General features: G+C 38.8%; 1 protein-coding gene across 2 annotated transcripts in view; it reads right to left on the bottom strand.

Annotated features, from left to right (window-relative positions):
• Nucleotides 1–19,919, bottom strand: part of LOC138052050 (kazrin-like) — a 50,038-nt gene extending 30,119 nt beyond the window's left edge. For both annotated transcript variants that reach the window (XM_068898404.1, XM_068898405.1), the window contains exons 1-3: nucleotides 18,775–19,919; nucleotides 3,438–3,668; nucleotides 2,220–2,532 (exon numbers count right to left, since the gene is read on the bottom strand). In XM_068898404.1, coding sequence (XP_068754505.1) covers nucleotides 2,220–2,532; nucleotides 3,438–3,668; nucleotides 18,775–19,891 — 1,661 coding nt within the window. In that variant the 5' untranslated portion in view covers nucleotides 19,892–19,919. The remainder of the gene's footprint in view (nucleotides 1–2,219; nucleotides 2,533–3,437; nucleotides 3,669–18,774) is intronic.
• Between the last annotated feature and the right edge of the window lie 81 nt (nucleotides 19,920–20,000).

Below are 20,000 nucleotides of genomic sequence, written 5' to 3'. Positions count from 1 at the left end.
TTACAATTACTAGCACCATGCCGTTCAACAGTAGACCTTGTTTACAACTATTAATCCAGTTATAAAGAGTTAAGAAATAGGACCTCCATTTCAATAATTACTGTATTTACCCGTGTATAAGTCGACCCCCCATTTTTGATGGCAAAAAAAGCAATTTCTTAATTTCTTTGTTAAATGTTGCTGGGACAATAGTCTTGTATTCTTTGATTTCTGGAAATGTGGATACACAAAAAATCAGGGCCTCAAGCGCTTATAAATAGTTTGGTGGTTCAGCAGTTGTTGTATATGCGGGCATTTTGTCCTTGAAGTTCTCAGAAAATCGAACACGAAAACCTCAAACTAACCTGTTTCGTTGTTCAACGATAAAGGGCTTTAGAGGATAAGCACAACATCACAGAAACGGGAGTCAATCTTTGAAAATAACTTGCGAACGATGCGAAAATGTGCAAGGTTTAATTGGTCCTTGACTTATAATTTCTCACATGACAAACAAAACAAAAGTCATAAACTAAACAATACGAAGTTTGCAAATGCATTTAAATCAGCCAAGTTTGTATAAAGAATAAAAAAACAATCCTTACCAACCAGCATTTGCATGCAACACGAGTGACAATAGCTTGCACGCACACAAGGTATTGCGCCAGGTTACTAAGCCGTTGAACGATCGCGCTCATTTGAAGAAACAGAAATGCCTTTTAGAGCTTTCCGCCTTTGGAAAACGAAAATTTCCAGTGTCTATTTCATATTTGTGCTTGTGAGTATCTTCAACATTTAGATTTGGACAAATCCTTTTTCATTTCAACTGGAATTGCTTACATTCATTTTGAAGTCTTTTGTCGGCTTTTGTCCACCGCGTTCGTTATGCCCAAGACAACAATCATTATTATGTTAATTTTGAATAAATTACTTAGCTGGAACTTGCCTCAAAATCTTTAACCCATGTATAAGTCGAGGGTGATTTTTGGAGCTTCTTTTCAGGCCATAAAAGGTCGACTTATACACGGGTAAATGCGGTATGACTCTTATCTTCTATGTCATTAATAAAAAAAGTGGCTCCAGTCCATAAGGAATGGCAGGGCTCAAAGTTTATTTTTGGCTTTGGGAGCACTTGTGCTACCAGGCGTAAATTTCTAGGCGCACTGCCAAAAATTAAGGCGCACAGCTAAGAATTTTAGGAACACAGCTTAAAATACTGGTGGAACCAAAAAATCAGAAAACTTCAGATGTTGTGTAAGTAATCATTTATTTGCATTATCTTTTATTTTGAATGATCCCTGTGTTTGTTTCGACTTTCAGGCTCTTACTGTACGTTGGAGATAACAATAATACTGTTATGTGTTTTTTAAATTACCGTAACCTTCTCAATTTCACGTAGTACCGGTATTACACTTCATGGTACGTTCAAGACAACAGAAAAATCTGCATTCCGAGTTCCTTTTGAACTTAGCATTAACACTGTCAGTTTACTGCTCACAAGTTTCATTTAATTTTGATTTGCAAAAGTAATACACTTTTGGTTTAAAGCTGATACAGACTTAGACGTAGAACCACGTCGTTAATACAACATCAACGCGATCATTCGCAATCTGGTGAGTCCCATGAATCAGCAACTGAAATTAATTCATCTGGCCATCTTCTGTAAGCAAAGTTAGGATGCCCTGATCTCTGACCACTGTTAAACCACCTGACAACTGCCGGTGTTGGGTCAAAAGCTTCTAATTCTGGTCCTTCCATACTGATGCAGATTAGGTCTTCTGTTGTCGACACGTGGAGGCTGCTTCTTACATCAGACTTGATTCTCCTCTATATAGTTCATTGTTTTAAAATCGATTGAATTTATTATTTCAAGCTTCCGTTTCGTGTCTGACTGGTTGAAGTACATAAGGATGGTCAGGCAACAGCAGAGTTGAGTGGCGATGAGCTCAGTCGCACTAAACTCCAGGACTTTTAGGCGCGCAGGTGCGACCACACATGATTTTTTAGGCGCGCAATTAAAAATCTAGTCGCATGTGCGACCAGGTGGTCGCAAACTTTGAGTCCTGTATGGAGGAGGAAGAAGGAGGAGGAAGAAGGAGGAGGGGGGAGGGGGGTGGGTGGTTTGTGTTTAATACTTGGGCCCAATTGAACTAGTGTTTGTACCGAAAATTATCATGCAAACAATTTTTTTTTCAGTATATGACAGCATTTGGTGTATTAACAAACAATACCACTAAACTCACCTAGCAGCAGGTTCCCTATATTCCTCTATAGCTAGTCTGAGTTTTCGTCGGTGCATGATGTTTTTAATTCCAAGTCCAACCTCTAGCTCAGAGTCAGTAAGTTCCAAAAGCACCTTGCCGCTCTTGATGTTTTCATAACACATCTGTGAATACATAGACATGTGGCATTCAACTTCCAGCCAAGCTAAGACCATGTTTGCTTTCCAACACACCATAGGGATGTCTTTGTGCATTTGCCACACTCGTGTCTTCTCAGCAATACTACTGCTGGCTGGGATGTGATCCACATTGTTGATATCTAAATATTCAGTTACTAAAAGCAATAATTATTTTTAACAAGCTGTGCTAAGTGGATACTGAAAATTCAACAATGTTTGTAAGTTGACATTTGGTCACAAGAGGAGGAGGTGGCATGGTCTAGTGGTTAGAATGGTGGGTTTGCATACGGTTGCCCCGGGTTCAAATCATGTTCTAATTAAGCTCTGGTTTGGAGTTGTTTCTGATTGTCCTGGATTCAACTCTACTATGCGTTGTAAATAGCCAACTGCTTGCCTCCTGCCAGCTGCTGTTCTTCTTCATGTTTCTGTTCAGTTTGAATACTTAGTTTCTTTCAGATTATTTTAAAGAGTGGGGTGCCTATGAACTAGCTTGATAGTTAAAGTGCACTTCCACCATAAACAAAGCATTCGTCTATTTCATTTTTTAGAGAACACTTTATTTAACAAGGGACACATTTTACACCAACATTTATTGAATACAACTCTAACATGTGGAAGGAACATCATGCCAAGGGAGATATACAATGAAAGTATGTAACCTAGAGAACCTAGAGAAAGAAACCTCAGGACTGCAGGGTCTAGTACTAGCACAAACTTAATCCACTTATGCATGGTATGGTAACAAACAGGACTGATACTGGTACATGTATTTAACTTGTCCGCAGTGAAGCAAGGCAAATGCTGCAAATGGCAGACTTCTGTCCTACAGGGTATTCTAGTTGGACACCCTTCCAGGTACTGATACTGGCCAACACGACTTAGATAGATAGGAACCAGTGTTTTCCTGTTGGCCTTAATTGGCATTCGCATTGGAATGCTGAAATCGCCAAAAACTAAAAAGTGCTGCTGCAACCAAAAAAAAACTGCATAAATCCTTTTTTTTTTTCCAAGTTTCATTGCAGATAAAGTGAAAACTATCAGATCATGATCCATGTCTCACCTTGAATAACAGGAGTGTACTCAACTCTCCTCTGTTTTCCTTTCGAGAAAAACCTTGAGAGTGAAGAGGAGCGTATTTTTGTCTTTTTTCCTGAGTTTGATACTTCCAAGTTGTTACGAACACCAAGTTCAAACACTTCCTGTTCAGAAGAAATAACTGCTTGACTCACATCTGACTGCGAATTTAAGGAAGCAGAATCCAGTGAGGGATCAACAATATTCTGTAAGGAGACTAAAGTGGAAAAAAAGGTATAAATTTAACATTAGAATCAAGTTCCATGAGAAGACACAATCATAATCTACTACATGTACATTCTAATGGATGGCTCAATGATAAAAATCTATCCACTTCATCTTGTTTTATGCACCAATGTCCATGTTTTAGTAACAGTGTTATGCTCAAAACAAGATTTTAATGAACTATTTAGTTCTTACATGAACATGTAGCTCACTGCAATTTGCATAAAGGTATATAGTTAAAATAATTTGTATACATGCAATCATTTGGGTTACTTTTTAGTTTTCAGACATGGTAAAGTTGCAGTCATTAAAATGAATGAAGAACTCTGCATAAAGTTTTGTTTTGACTGGTACACATGACTGCATGCTTCTGAATAAGATGAGCTTACTTTTAAATTCTACCTTACCCGTAAGTCTTTTGAAGGCTTAATGGATATTATTTTATTTTGGCTTTGGGGTGTGGGTTATGGGCCGGTGTGGGTAATCGGCCAGAAATTATGGTATGTACTTTAAGTAGCACTGCCCAGTTATCAGTTGTAATTTATCCTTGAGACTGTGCAGACTTCAAATTCAGTGATGTCATTGGCTTGCATTTGCATTATTTTGCTGTATGACATGTGAATGTCTTAGCTTAAAAGTCTGTTAATTTCCCTTACCTCACAATAATACACTTTGTTTATGGCTACAGATAGTCTACTAGAGCAGACCAGCTGTACTTTCCTGTACTTGTTCTCTTTCTGTTCGCATTGAGTTAGTCTACAATATTTTGCTTATTATAGATTACAATCTCTGCAGGCTTTTAGCCAGGATTTTGAAAGTGGGAGTCCAAATTTTATGTGGGCCTTTGGCCCACGTAGCATGACGCCTGCAGCCTAACCCTAACCCCCCTCCTAGGGGAGTTTAGGGGCATGCTCCCCCAGAAAATTTTGAAAAATTGAAGCCTCTTAGACGTGATTTTCGCGATTCTGACAGCTGTAAACGTCTTTCAATTTACCTATTAAACCGCTGTTTTTCTTTGATAATTTTACTAAGCTATCCTTTCCTCAACTTACCTTGTTTAACATTGAATTATATTTCGGATAGGAACTCCAGTTGTTATGAAGAGTGATTGAAAATTGAAGTTGTCAAGCCATGATTTACACGAAAGAACAGATATGCGTGGCTTTGTTGGTCGAACTGCATTCTGGTCTACAATCTTTAACTATTCACCTACTATTAGTATTCCTAAAGCAATATTACGATGATTGGACATGTTATTACACCAATGGCTATTTTGTTGTAATGCCCGCCAGATTTCGCTTGAACAGAGCAGAATACAATCAAGCGATTACAATAACATTTGCAGCCGTGAGATCGTCTTACCGAGTTGGAAGGCGCATGATCTTTGACTCATATCCTCATAAATAATCACCAACGTGTGTACTAATTTATAGCAGCCGGCAAAGTAGCCTGGGGACGACTTGGTAAGTCAATATCACTGAACAGTGGCTTTGCCTGTGAAATCGCTTTGCTCAACTTTGATTCAATTGATCAAAACAGAAAGGAAACTCGCTAAAAAAGTTTTAATATAGAAGAAAAATACGACAGCAACACTAAAACAACTCTTGAGAGCAAAAAGAAATGTATGTGTTATTAATTTATAGACACTGTTTTATTTACATTAAGCACAGAAGCTCGTAAATGGCCGCCCAAAACAGGCCGTCGAAAATCTCCCATTTCTGAGAACTGGCCGTCCTTTGGACGGCTGGACGGCCGCCTGGCTAAAAGCCTGAATCTCTGTTAAACTTTTTACTGTCTTTACAAACAGTTGTAACATTTTATTAGCGCCTCGAAGCACCTTCATTGTTTCTTTCATCAATGGTCAAGCCACCATACTAGTTATAAGTAGTGTCACATCTGGATCATGACAAAACTAGTTCTTACATTTTTAACCACTCATTGTGAACTGTGCTCATTTTAGTAGTATTAATTCTTTCACGTTTTTCTAAAACATCTGACTGCTTGGGAGAAAGCTGCTAAAACACATGTAATAGAAAACCTTACAGAACAAAAAAGTGATGTTTGTTTCACTCACTGAACACATGTATTCCTTCTTGACGTATTTTGGTGATTGCATGTTTGAATGTGTGGATCTCTAAACAATGTAGCTTTTTTTTTTGGGGGGGGGGGGGGGGCAATCTTTTCACTAAAGATAAACTAAAACATAAGCATAATACACCCATTTTTTTTTTTAATTAATGATCAAATAAAATGTTTGGGTTTTTGTTGTTGCTGCTGTTGTAACAGTAATTGTTGTTTTTGCTGAGTCTGTTTGTCCAAATGTATGTAGTTATTAATTAAACTGAAACTGCTATTTTTCCTTTTTTGGCATAATCCCCTTCAAGTTCTGCAACTTAAGAGTGTAGCATATTTGGATGAAGGGGCATTTCCTTGTCCATTTTATTAATTTTCAGCATCACATAATCCTGAAGTTTGAACTTCTTGTTGCTGTTGATCTTCACCTTCAGGTGAATAGAGCTAATAACTTAAAAAAGCAGTATTTAAGTCTATTAGCAACCATTTCAAAGCCTGATAAACAGTATTTAAATCTAAGAACCCATTTTAAAACAGTTAGCTTTCAATAACTGCATGTGATTTAATTAGGGTTAGTCTGCAGTCTGCGGTCAGAAACCATTCTCCTTCAGTGTCTGGGTCATCCATTTTTTTAAATTATTGACCATCTGCTCTGTATTAATGTAGCTGTGACTTGTTGACTCATTTGTGGCCTTTTGATTTCTTTTCTCTGAGGGATTCTGAACCATGCATATGGCATTGTGGCAATGGTTATGTGAATGGTAATGTTTTTTTTTTACACGCAGTTTGTCCAAGAAAATGACACCAGTGGTTTGGTGACAAGTTCTTTTCTTTAATTAAACCGCAAAGGTTACCGTTAGTTGTTCTATTTGCCCGTGTCACCATTCTTTTTTCACAATGCGAACGTTGTGTTTGCAGCGGAAGTCTGTCAACACTTCACTCACAAATTTTTTTCCTTATTTCCTTTTCTTTAATTTAACCGCGAACTTTAATTTAAGGTTATCATTCGTTGCTCTATTTGCTCATGCCACCATTCTTTTTTCACAATGCGAACGTTGTGTTTGCAGTGAAAGTCTGTCAACACTTTACTCACAAATTATTTTCCTTTGTCAGATTAAAACTTTGACCGAAATTGCACCATCCAGAATAGATGTCGAAGTTTTCTAGCAATGTCTGATGTTTCCTTACATCTGAGAGAAAATAGCCATGAACACTTCGAGAAATGATTTTCAACATGAAGAGTACCAGTTACCCTGTAATGCTCCGCAGAACAGTTACAGGTTATTTTACGAAAATCAATCAGATCTAGAATAAAAAAAATAGCATTTTGACAGTTGCTGATATTTTTTTTTCAGCTTGACCAGAACTGTTTCTGGCTACCGAATGTGCACTTTAACTGCTAATCAGCTTATGCCAAACAAGTTAGTGTGTCATATTGTACAGTTAAACATAGTTACAAAACCCTGAACCCATACAGTTTTGTTCGGGGTAAACCAAATTTAACTCTTGGAAATACTCAGGGAGCATTACTTCTTCATAGAACCCAGTTAGTTTTAGAAGGATTGGTTTCCAGATGTTTTCTTCATATGTTAAATGTACGTGCTGCATGAAGAACTCCTTATTTGTACCATATGCCATAAAGTAACCCCATTTGTATGTGGTACAAAACATCTGATGACATAATTGGTAGAAATATTTATGATTCTTGTTGAGAATTAAACTGGATTCATTTTCTGTGCAGACTGATTGCTTAACAAGCACGTCTAAAAGAAGGGTTTGTCCTGGCTTAACTTGAACGTATTTCATTTACAACACTCCTGGGTCACTCTGGGTCGGTAAATAAATTATTCTGTCCGGAGATGCTCCAAGATAACCATGGGACCTGCTGATGAAAAATCCACACTCCTCCAAGGATACACCACTGAAACCTTTCTTGCTCATCTCTGAAATGAAAACTTGTGCAATTTCTTCTTCTTTTTCTACGCCCTCTCTCATAGCAGTTGTCCGTGGTATGTCTGAGTAGCCCATTACTTCTTTTAAAGCCTTAGTTGGGGAAGTAGTGGGTTTAAGACTGGCAACTCTTTTCTATTTTGAGGCAGAAATGCACCCCTTCTTAAAGCGATACCAATCTGCACATTTACTTCGTAATCTGTTTTTTTTTTTCAACAATAACTATTTCATCATCTGAAAAACTGATTTTTCTTTTAACAGCCACACAAGCATCCTTGATTTGTTGCAAAGTGGCTCCTTCACGTAATGGTGAGAGATTTTCAATGCTGTATGGCTCATGTTGGGGTGTCTTGGGGTGTCTGTGTATCAGAATGAACATCCAGATTCTCTTGATCTTCAACTGCCTCCTCCAATTGTGGCTCAGCCATAACATGCAAACCCACTGCACTTGCTGCACCTTTTAAAAGAATAAGGCTTTGAAATTCAAGAGTAGGATTTGTTTGTGCCATGTAACTTGGCCGTGGATCAAAGATGGTTGCTTTTGGTTTACATGTACCTTTCTTTTTTTTCCCAATAGTGGCCCTGGTAAAATCCATCTTTTCGACAGGTGTCACTACTTCACGTGTTCTTCTTTTCTTTTCCCACATACACTTTAACCCTGTACATGTAACCACACTGTTTTCACGAAGAGTTTCTTCAAGGTTTATGAGAGCAGCCCCCACATGTCTAAAGGCACCATCAGAACTGAAATAGATTTTAATTCATAAAATGAATTTTATAATTTTCCTAAAAAATCACAGTCTTTACATTCAACCTTGTAAACGATGCCTGCTATTTTTTCTTCCGATGGACGGTCCTTCGGTTTTTTGAAGACAGAAGCAAGTGTGCGTATGGGCTTAAAAGCAGTCTCTATGTTAAAATGTTGCAGTGTGCGTTTTACCCTGTCCAATACCCCTTCAACATAGGGTACCACGGCAAGGCCAGCAAGGTCAGGATGGCGGCTTTGTGGGCCAGACCTTGGTTGGGCAGCATTCTCAATAAATTTGGTGGGATATCCATTGACCTGCAGGGGCCTTGTGCACGGTATTGGTGGTCAAGGCCATTCCAAAATACGTAACGCTAAATAAAGCCCTGGAATTTAAGATTACAACATTACTGTAATAATCTAAAAACAGAAATGGAAAGTAAATTTCATGTGCATTTAGCTGCTAAAAAGAAAGCTTCAAAATATCTTTGTTTTCAATTAACAACAAAATATAAAACGCGCACTTGAAATCAGCGAGAAAAACAGCAGTGAACGCGATTGAGATGTTTGCGTAAATATTTTCTTTCTAGGTGCACATTAGTTGGACAATACCCTGGGAAACCTTCATCCACAGACAGTGAGTACTTTTAGAGTAATAGTGGTGGAACTAGCGTTACGCTACTAGTTTTTGCACTAACCATCACGCCAAAATTGAAATTTTCGTTTGGCTTAGCGTTCAAATGGTTTGATGTGTGGTTTGGTTCGTTTGGTTCGTTTCGTTTGAATCGTTTGGACGGTTTGTAAAACACTTGGTTTCCTTCGTTGAAATATTTCTTTCGTACATAACCCAAAATACACGCTAAAATTCCAGTTTTGAAAATTGCAAAGCCGTGAAAAGCGCCAAAACAAAACAATTACCTCGTTCTACTTCACTGAACAAAGTTTGGTTGCCTAGTACATGATAATTTTTACTCAGTACGTGACTAATTCTCTCACGCAAAGTACAAACTTTGAAAGGCTCGAAACCTTTGAAACCTTCGAAATGCTTTAAACGTTTTCTTTCCATCCTTTCAAACGATAGATGGCGCGAACCAAACGAACGATAGAAAGTTTGAAATGATACAAACGATAGAAACGATGTTTAAAGTGCGATGTTTCGGATAAAAATGTAACGCGCCGGACGAAAAATTTTCTGATTCCACCAAGTTTGTCTTGGTGCTGTACGCTAACAAAGCAAAATAAACGCAAGGCAAGTATCAAAATAAACAGCAGACATAATAGACAAGCGTTTGTTTTCCGTATTATTCCAGATAAATACTTTGTAGCAAAGAAATAACAGCTAAAAGTCGGGTATTGTCGATAAAGAGCGTTTGACAACCAATACCAGGCGCAAGACCTTGGCTGTCCTGAATATGGGATGTTTCCTCTGTTCTCAGGGCCTCGCTAGAAGGTATGGTATTCGCGCGGTGCATCAACGTGCTGACGACTGATCTCTTATGTTGTGCAGGGTGGTGTGCATGAAATGCCAAGTATGTGTTGGTATGGGTGGCTTTTCGATAGACTTGCACCTTAACCTCACCATTGGGGAGGGTGGATACATTAGTATCCAGGAACACGATGGTGGGTTTACCGTCCATGGGTGTGATGTGCTCTACATGTACTGTACTGAACTGGATGTGCGGGTTGACTGCATTAAGATGACGATGGAAATTGAACCACCAGCAGGGGGAAGCCGTGAATGTTGACAAAGCCTGAACCTCGACGTGTTCCATTACCAGGTCGGCGATGACTACGCTCACGGGTGAGCCCATAGCGCAGCCAAAACTTTGGTGATACAGAGTCCCTTCATATGAAAAGAAGCTGTTGTGCAGTACGATTTTCGTCAGCTCTACAATTTGATTTTTGGTCAGTTTTGTCTTGTCTTTCCTAGATTGACAGGAATCAAGGTGAACAGGGATATGACGTCGAAAGATACAATTTCCTCATCCGGTCTGACTGTCTGGGTCTGTACGAAATCTGCAAATTCCTTTGAGTTCTTTATCGTGTAGCCATGATCTGAATGTAGGGGGCTGAGCAAATTCGCCAAATACAAGTTTGGAAACGTAGGGGACCCGATACTGCTATTGATAGGTCTAAGGGGTATCGGTGTGGACGGACTGGCCAAGGTGTAGTGGTCGTCTTTTACTGTTAACTGAACTTTATGCACTTTTGGAAGTCCCTAAAAGGCAGCTGGCACAGGATCACTGGGTTTGATTTTAAAGTACTCTTTCTCTGTTAGGTTCCCCGATTTTTTAGTTCTCCTAACTTCCTTTGTAGCAAATTGGTAGTGCTAGAAACTGGATTGCGTCTAGTTTATTCATCACCACAGTCGCATTTCCTTGTCAGCAGGAAGAACGAGAATGCTATCGTTTTCTTTGAGATTTTTCCTAATTACCCGTATTCTCTTTAATTAACTTGTAATGTATATAACAATCCTTTGTAATTAGTATAAGTGTGAGTTAATAAATATTGTTGTTGTTGTTGTCATCGCCCGTCGCTCACCTTGGCTCAAGTTGCAAGTTTTTGGCGCTTTTGCATTCATGATGTTACACTTCATCCTTGGCGTCTCGTGGTAGGTTCGATATTCCCTGCTCCACAGCGGTTAGGATCTCCTTAACCAGCACACTTCTAGGAGTGACTGCGAACTTCATTCCTTTTCTGAGGAGCGATACCTCATTGGCTTCCAGGTCACAGTCTGACACATTTACAACCCATCTTTTATTTATTTCTTCGTTTTTGTTGACAATGACGGTTGGGTTGACACGCTCTAGTTTGTTCGTGCCTTGCACGAGTTTTGTCTTCCTCCCAATGGTCCTATGCAGGGACAATGAGCTGAATGAACTGAACCACTTTGCTTTATAAGTAGCCAGCCATCATAGCTTGGCTTATTGTCTATCTGAGTTCTCTCTCATTCGGTTGGTTTCACGCTGAACTTTATCAGGTGGCATCCACAAATAAGCGATTTGTTGGTTTGGAGGCTTTGCACATGTCCATCCCAGCATAATCTATATCCTTCCAATGATTTGTAAGCTTTTAAACTTTCGTGGTCATATCCCTCTTTTATGATTAAATATGCATACATGTCGCCCCAGGTGTAATTCGATAACAGCGAAAAATCTGTTGTCCAGTCCGAATGAAGCGAATAGGGATCGCTAATAGTTCTTCGTCCGTTATCAGCTTCGCAGAAATATCGTTCTGATCCACTTGTTCATCGATGATTTCAATGGCAAGTTCATGAGTACCGCACAAATCCAAAAGTTCATCGCGCCGCACGTTTTCAACTCCGGAACTCTCATTTGGACGAAATTAGGCACCATTTTATCGGCAAGATTACGGCTGTTTTCATAAACTTGGATATTTTTAATTATCTTGATACATGTAAATGTCTTGACAACATAAAGCTGGAAAGTTAAATTAGTTTCTTTGCCGTGAAAAATTTTTGCCCGCATTAGCCTCGCTATGGTGCACTCGCCCCAGTACGGCCGGGAATACGAAACTTGCTTATTAACCCTCTCTGCCTTCTATCTGTTAAATATAACTATCACACCATCGAAGAAGAGATCCAGAATGCCCAAAGTTGCATGACTTTTTTAACAAAACTGAGTGAGACACTATCAAAACCCTTAGAAAAATCCAGTCGTCCACTTGACAGCCGTCATCAAGGGCCTTGGCCTAGTGATAATAGGTCACGATCAGTTGCGTCACACATGACCTACCCTTGATAAAGACATGCTGCTACTCAGTTAAATAGGGGAAAATATGATCATATCAAATTCCCTTTTGCGGGAATTGGTAGTAGTGAGATGGATCTATAATTTTCCAATTCTTTTTGTCACCTTTGTTCATGGGAGTAATGTTGGCAGATTTCCATAACTTTGGCATCACACCAGATCTTAACGATGAATTAAATAAGAGTGCCAAAGGTGTTGACAGTTCCTCTGAACAATCTCGCAAAATACGGGAAGGCAGTTGATCAGGTAAAGGTGCTTTGTTGTGATTAATATTAGACAAAATACCGTGTTCCTGGTTTATTTTGCATAGTGACGTAACTTAATCGTACAGTATTTGTTGTCCCTGTTGATCATGATTTGTCCTTAGAATCAAGAACCCACTTTGGTTCTTGCTAACAATTTTTACTTTTTGTTGCACTGGAGACTCAGAGCATTTATCGCTCTTGTTCACTAGATAAATTTTGCCACCCTTGAACTTCTTCATAAAATTCTATCGGTGGCCTTATAACTGTGGATGAGAAGAACTTTTTTAAGTCTAACTTTGTGTCATTTATGCATGTGCGAAATGGCAGTTGCCATGAAGGCTTGGAAATAGCTTAACGTCATTGGTAGAAAAAATATCCAGGGAATTTCAGTTGCTGATTCAATGGCTTAGTGGGTAGCTCAGAGGAGACATAATCTTGGACATCGAATGCTCACTTTGTGTCACTAAGGCATGTGCGAAATGGCGGTTGCCATGAAAATAGCTTAATGTCATTGGTAGAAAAAACATCCAGCGAATTTCAGTTGCTGATTTGATGGCTTAGTGGTTAGTGCAGAGGAGACGTAATCTTGGACATCGAATGCTACATGGAAGCTCAAGAGGAGTTACACAGTCCTTACGTAATAGATCAATGTAAGGAAGAGGTAGTAAAGAAAAAGGGAAGGAAAGGGAGAGGCGGTAAGTGAAAAAATTGAAAAACCCGTTTTTAAGCAGTTCATAATAACCCAGGTTGAAAATATTTTAACCACAGTTGAAATGAATTTACCTACATGTAGGTTGAAACAAATTGACCTGGAAGGTATAATTTGACATGCAACATTATAAATAATAAACAGATCATTACATGACAACTTGGAAGATACAACATTTCTCTTCTCATTTTGAAATATTTCACTTGTTCGCTGTGCTCAATGACAAATACTTTTAAACACATGAAAAAGAAATTTTGTATCCCCGCATGGCCATGTAATATCCTCAGTCTATGCCTTCCTTGGGTAGATTTGTAGTAAAACCACAAGACTGAGATTAGAGGTCAATTTGCAAGGTTTGCAACTCAAATCCTCAAATGGCATTACTAAGACAATAGGTCACAGTTATGAGACATCCTTTGATACAGGGTAGCTAAACTAGACTGCGTGGTGAGAAGAATTTTTTTTGTTAAAAAAGAAAAAGAGAAACTGGAAATCCCTGTAATTATAAGTGCACTACACAACGTCACCGGGTTAAGAGTGTAAGTCCACGGTGGCAATAGGCCCGCAGTGCATGCGTAAATCACAAATTAAACCGCTCTGGTCAGCAGTTGGCCAGCACCAAAAATTGCTGGCTCACACCAGATCAATGGCGGTTATTTCAATTTTTCGATTTACTGCAAATCCTTGCCATATTTCATTTCTTTTACAATGTAAATGCTTGCCCAGTGCAAGGAATTGCTGACAATACCTCACCTAAAGAGGATAAGGCAATGTTGGTGCTAATTCCGTTTTAGTTTACACCTTGATGTTTGGTGTCACGCTGTAAATAGTACCCGCTTTTGTATTACGTCATGTTGTAATAATTTTTTCATCTACCTGTAGACTTTATAACTGTTCAAACTTAGGAACTCATTAAACTGATGATGGCATAAGCATGCCGAAACATGTCTTTTAAAAAAGTTGTCTGTTATTGAAGATCCTTTAAAGTCTTTGGTAAGATTAGTAAAGATCCACAAAGATCTTAACAAGATCATCAAAGGATCTTTTAAAATAATGAAGATCCTTGAGGATCTTTGAAATTCCTCCAAGTTGGTAACATTCCGGAAAGATCCACAAAGATCTTAACAAGACCCTCAAAAGATCTTTTAAAAGCTTTGAAGATCCTTAAAGATCCTCAAGGATTTTGGCAAGAATTTTGAGGATCTTGGCAAGGAATTTTGAGGATCTTTTCTAAGATTTTTATTAGGATCCATAAAGATCTTTATGAAGATCTTTAAAGATACTTAAAGATCATTTGAAAATTTTCACCTGGGTTGTGTTAAGTTAAATGGCGAGTGTTATTTTTCAAAAATACCTTGTTGATTGATTGCGAATCAATTTTGCCTGAATTTTTGATTTAGTCGCCAGTAATACGGTTAATTTAGTATTCTAACTGGAAACGAGAGTGTTTCTTGGCAACCGCCACAAATGCTAAAATGGGAAAGATTCATGATTTCTGCAGTCTCCTTTCCTCTTCCTGTCGTTCGTTTGCTGGAGACTCTGCTCCAGGGTAAAAAACACTAAAACGGGGGATAAAATTGAACTACAACACATACATGACGGACAACTGTGTCAGTTTCTTTTAAAATACTGAGTGCCTGATGACATCACATGTCCCAGAATAATTATTATTATTTGAATATTGTTTAGAATGCATTTGTGACCTCACACGAGAAAACGTAAATTAACGTTTTAACGTTAAACGGACAAAACTAACGGCAAACTAACGGACGGGTAATGGAAGCTAATGGTACCTAACGGTATGCTAAAGCATTAAAATGGTCAGCTAGTGAATGGCTAGAGGCGTTAGACGGTTAGTGAATAGAATACCTGAAAGCTTTTAACTGTTGGAGGAAGCCATTTATCCGAAAAACGAAAGTAAAGTTGAAGCGTAAGCCTAACAGGCGAACGATAAATAATTAAGTGTTGCAGATTTTAAACCCATCAACATTCAAACCAGCCGTAACTGGCCGCGCGTGACGAACCCTGAATTATCGTAACCGGCAACAAACAATCATGGCGGCTTGATCTTAGGCCTCCACTCACTCCCCCTTGGTGAATCTGTATTTTTTTTGTTGTTATGGAGATTTAGGAGGATAATTAACCAATCATTTGTCGTCTTGTGAGCATATTTTGACAGCTGATAAGAGACTCGACAAATGAGGTCTGGCCTTTCGTCCTTTCGATCGCGCGATCACACCAAATTAGATGAAAACAACGGCTGATGCATGAGGTAACGCATCAAATGATGGGAATATCCCTACTTTTTTTAGGATTCGGAGGATAAAGGGAGCTTTTATGGTTTTCCTGTAAGAAGAGGGGATACTAGTGATAGCAATTTTGATTCAGATGGCTTTAAAAGTGGCGAAGAAGACGGTGACAAGCCAAGGCGCGAATGATGACACCGATCCTGAAGAAAAAAGCTCGCTGGAAATGACCAGCTCGATAATATTCAAGTTCCAGATTTCGTGGAAGCCACTGGCATTTACTTTTTTTTAGATAATCGTAATGAATTAGATATTTTTCTTAGTTTTCATAGGAGATGATCTATGGGAATTAATGGTAACCAGAAAGTAGTTATGCCCGTCAAAAGCTCTTGAATACCTCCGAGCGCACTGCCCGTTTTCATGAAGTAAGCCACGCAGAATTAAAGGCCTTCACAGGGTTTGACGAAATAACTAGAATACATAAAATCCAAAAACATTTATTCACTACAGTTGGGAGTCGCCTTGTGTTGCCATGTTGCCATAGGGAGATACCGTGTTTCTCGTATTTAAGTCGACGAAATCTAGAGTAGCTGACACTGTAAAAGCACAAAAACATGTCCTTGAAAATTGGTTTTGACTGGTAATAAACTGAGCAGCGAGGACTCCTTTTACATCCAATGAACTAAGCTCGGGTGAATGCCTGGATACAGGTTAAAATCACAAGATCAAGCTCAGCACTCGACAATTCAAGGCAGTTGTTTAAATTAAACAACACTGTTTCTTCAGTAAACTGTAAGGAACATGGACTGTTCTTTGGACCAAGAGTACAACCACAGCTATCTCGCAGAAATTTCTTCACTTTTTCCACTACTTCCTCAAAATCTTCTCTTTCGTGTTCAATCTCGGCCATCACGTTGTGAATTAAAACTAAACTCCGCACTTCCAACATATTTCGCAATGTTATGTTGTCATGGAAATGTTTCGTTTGACAAAAGGACTGGGACTTGAGACCAATTTATTTGCATACTGTGCTAGCGATCCCTTTTGTTGGTTTTTCATAATAAATCAGTGGGTGCAATGAAAACATTATTGTAGCACTGAAACAGCGAATGATTTTACGAGCGACTTCTTTACTCAAGCTCTGCTGGACTCATTACTGCGATTACCGGTAATAAAAATTTATTTTTGAATTCAGGCGATAGCCACGCAGCCAGATCACTATCACACTTATTAACTCGCTCTTTCTATTTAAAGCATTTGCATGACTTCATGATTTGTCTTTGCCCTCCACCTTTTGTTGCCAGGATTGATCTATTTTGGTCAGTTATTCCTAAAAGATAATTTTATATAACTTTTTAGGGTAACAGTTCATAGAACACATTCGTAGTCATCTCAATGCTTCGTAAAGAAAATACAATCTGGGGCCGGGGTGGCGGAAGAAATAGCGGCAAGTGTTTGGCTTTTATTCAGTTTATTCTCACACTTGTCTTTATGAAGATAATGCTGGCTAGAACCAAGTTTTCTTTCTGATGTTACTGGACAAAGAATAATATACGCAATTAAGAGGCAGCATCACATGACACAAGTAAGTTACTACAAGTGGTATTTCAGTCCTCCGATCCAAAAGCACTGTAACAGTTACGGTCCTTCTAACGGCTAACTGAACTAACGAATGCTACATTTTTCTAACGGTTACAAGGTAACTACTAACGCTTTATCCATACTACTAACGGTTTGGTGCAACAGTCTAACGGTTTGGTGAAACCGTCTAACAGTTTGATGACACCGTCTAACATTGACTAATGGATTACTAACGGCTGACTGACGATGGCTAATGGCTAAATGACGCTTTAGACCATTAAACGTTAATGTACGTTTTCCCGTATGAGGTCACATTTATCCTCTTCTTAGTGATAATATGAACGTAATAAAATGACTGTTACATCACATCATTCAACCAATGAAGCTGCTCTACATTCTGAATATGAGATTTTCATGTTCTGTTCTATCGGGGTTCCAATTACAAGTTAACATTTTGCCGGAAAATAAATTATGTACAGTATGTTCATCCAGTAGGTGAGGCAAAGACTTTTGACTGACTGAAAGAAAGCTACATGTATTTCATCCCTGTGTGTAGCAGGATAATTTAAGAGGTAACAAGGTAATTTGACATTAACTGTCACATAACAATATGGTCAGAAAAGAACTCGAGAGCTAATAATTATATACGCTTACACAATTCCGATTTACCCTACAGTATCTATGTAATAAACTACACTGTATGTGGTATCCTCAAAACAGTGGCAAAATGTTAAGCAAAGTAATTCATGTGTGTAGCAGTTATGTCACAGAAGAAATAAGGTTTCTTTTCACAGCTCATAATCAAGCTCGATAGAAGAGGACAATTTAAATGTCTAAGCCTTTCGAATTAAGGATTATGAAAACAGCATCGCTTTTTCAGTGAATTGGTAATTCCAAAACAAACTACCTTTGAAACGAACAAATTAATCAGCCATATTAGGTTGTTTGTTCCAGTACCACAAAGGCATCTTAAATTTGTGACCGTGTTTTACAGATCTGCTGCGAAATTGTTTACAATATGCCATACACATGCCAACGAGAGAGCAGATATTCAAAGATGATAAATACACTGTACTTTATATATCATGTACATTGTACAGTGTAAACATTCAGCCGATTTCTGTTGTCACAACAAGAATTTATTTGGCAACACTGAAGGGAAGGAAAGCAATGAAAACCTAAATTAATTACGTAAAACCCGTAAATGAGATGGTTCAACAAAACAAAAACAAAACAGAAAAGAAACCCGGTTATTAAATCAGACAGCAAAAAATCTCTATTCCTACATAATATGCTTTACCTGGCCCCAGTTGTTCAAACGATGGATAGCGCTATCTGCCAGACAAATCACTATCCACTGGATAACTCAATCGGTTTTGCTAGTGTTTATCCACGGGACAGTGATTTATCCACTGGATAGCGCTATCCATCGTTTGAACAACTGGGGCCTGAAGTTCATTGGGGTGGTAAATGACGTTTGGTAAGTGGGCGTGATTGACAAAGCAAACACTTGTGAAATCAATAGTCTGGAATATGTACGGTCAAATAGTAACGCAATATTAACATTGGGTTTTACTTATGCTGCGTCCCTCTCTGCTGTGTCTGCGTGTGTTTTGTGTTTCTTCTACAAAATGATTTTCTATATGGAATGTTGACCAAATCATAGCACGTCTAAATCATCGGTCTTTTTTACACAACAGTCTCGATCGCACAATGTGTGGTCAACAAAAATACTGTTTGCAGACACATTTTTAAAAATAAAATGAAGCCAATACTCACCACTATTTTTAAGAAGTGATCCCGGTAAATCTCTAAAATCCTGAGAGGAGTCTGTCTTCGTTTTGTTCCCTGCGTTCGTTTTGCGCTGCCCTCCTGGAGATTTCAGATCTAGCGAATAGTTCGATTGGAAGGTCAGTTGTTTTTGTGAATTGTTTTCTCGAAGCGAAGATTGCAATACCGACAAATTTTGTCTCATCTCTAAAAGTTCCGTTTCCAGTTCTTTTAACTGATCATCTTTCGCTGTTAACTGAAATTTTAAGCGCTCCGATTCCTTGACGAGATCAGTTCGTTCTTGTTCCCAAATTCCCTTTTCGCTTTCCAGGTGCCTCACCATTTCTTCACCTTCTGACATCCGTTTTTCATAATTTTGTATAAATTCTCGCAGTTCCGCCTCCTTTATTTCCAATATTCCATAAACTTGCTTCATTTGCTGCAGTAAATTCATCTTTTCTGTTTTTAAACGCTTCCTTTCCTCTTTCATACAAGAAATTGTTTCTCTTGCCCGCGAAGCTTCGTTTTCACACGAATGAACCCGTTGTCGTAGTTCGTCCAAATCTGTGTTACCGTGCCTCCACTCACTTATTTCTCTAGTTAAAAATTCATTTTCACAGCGTAATCTATCATTATCCTCTTTAAAAATTTCTAGTTGGCTTTTGCACGATTTGGCGCCATTGGATTTTGTCACTACTGTTAGGGAAGAATCAGAGAGTTTCGCCTTCGAAAGCTCTGACAATCTCTTGTCTTGGTCTCGAAGTTCGGCTTTCAAATACTCCACCTCCTTGTTCACAGCGATAAGAGAATTATTAATTTTAGCCGCAATAACGACTTTTTCTTCTCGCATTCTCTTACTCTCGCTTTCTGCTTGCTCCATCAAACGCCGCATTACACTCAAACAAGTTATCAAATCGTCTTGCTTCCTCGCAAGCAGTCGCGTTCCCGAGCCCCCGCTGTCACTACTTTCACCTGAAATAGTGCTACTAAAAGAAAGCGAACGAACCCTTTCTTTGAGCTTGTCAACTTCTACCATAGCTTCCATAGCTGTTAAAGAAAACTTTCTTTCCTTTGCGGGGGAGGCGTTTGAAGTTTCCTTAACCTGACCACTGTTTACGTCCGCCATTTTTGATTTGTGTGACAAAATCAGTCACTTTTTGACCAGCCTCGCTATTGTGTCAACAATTCCAAAGTTTTCAGCTGAGCGCGCGCGTGTAAGACCCACACGCAATTCG

This window comes from Montipora capricornis, chromosome 6 (genome assembly GCF_036669925.1).
Source record: "Montipora capricornis isolate CH-2021 chromosome 6, ASM3666992v2, whole genome shotgun sequence".
NCBI lineage: Eukaryota > Metazoa > Cnidaria > Anthozoa > Scleractinia > Acroporidae > Montipora > Montipora capricornis.
This window is presented reverse-complemented; position numbering and strand designations above follow the sequence as displayed.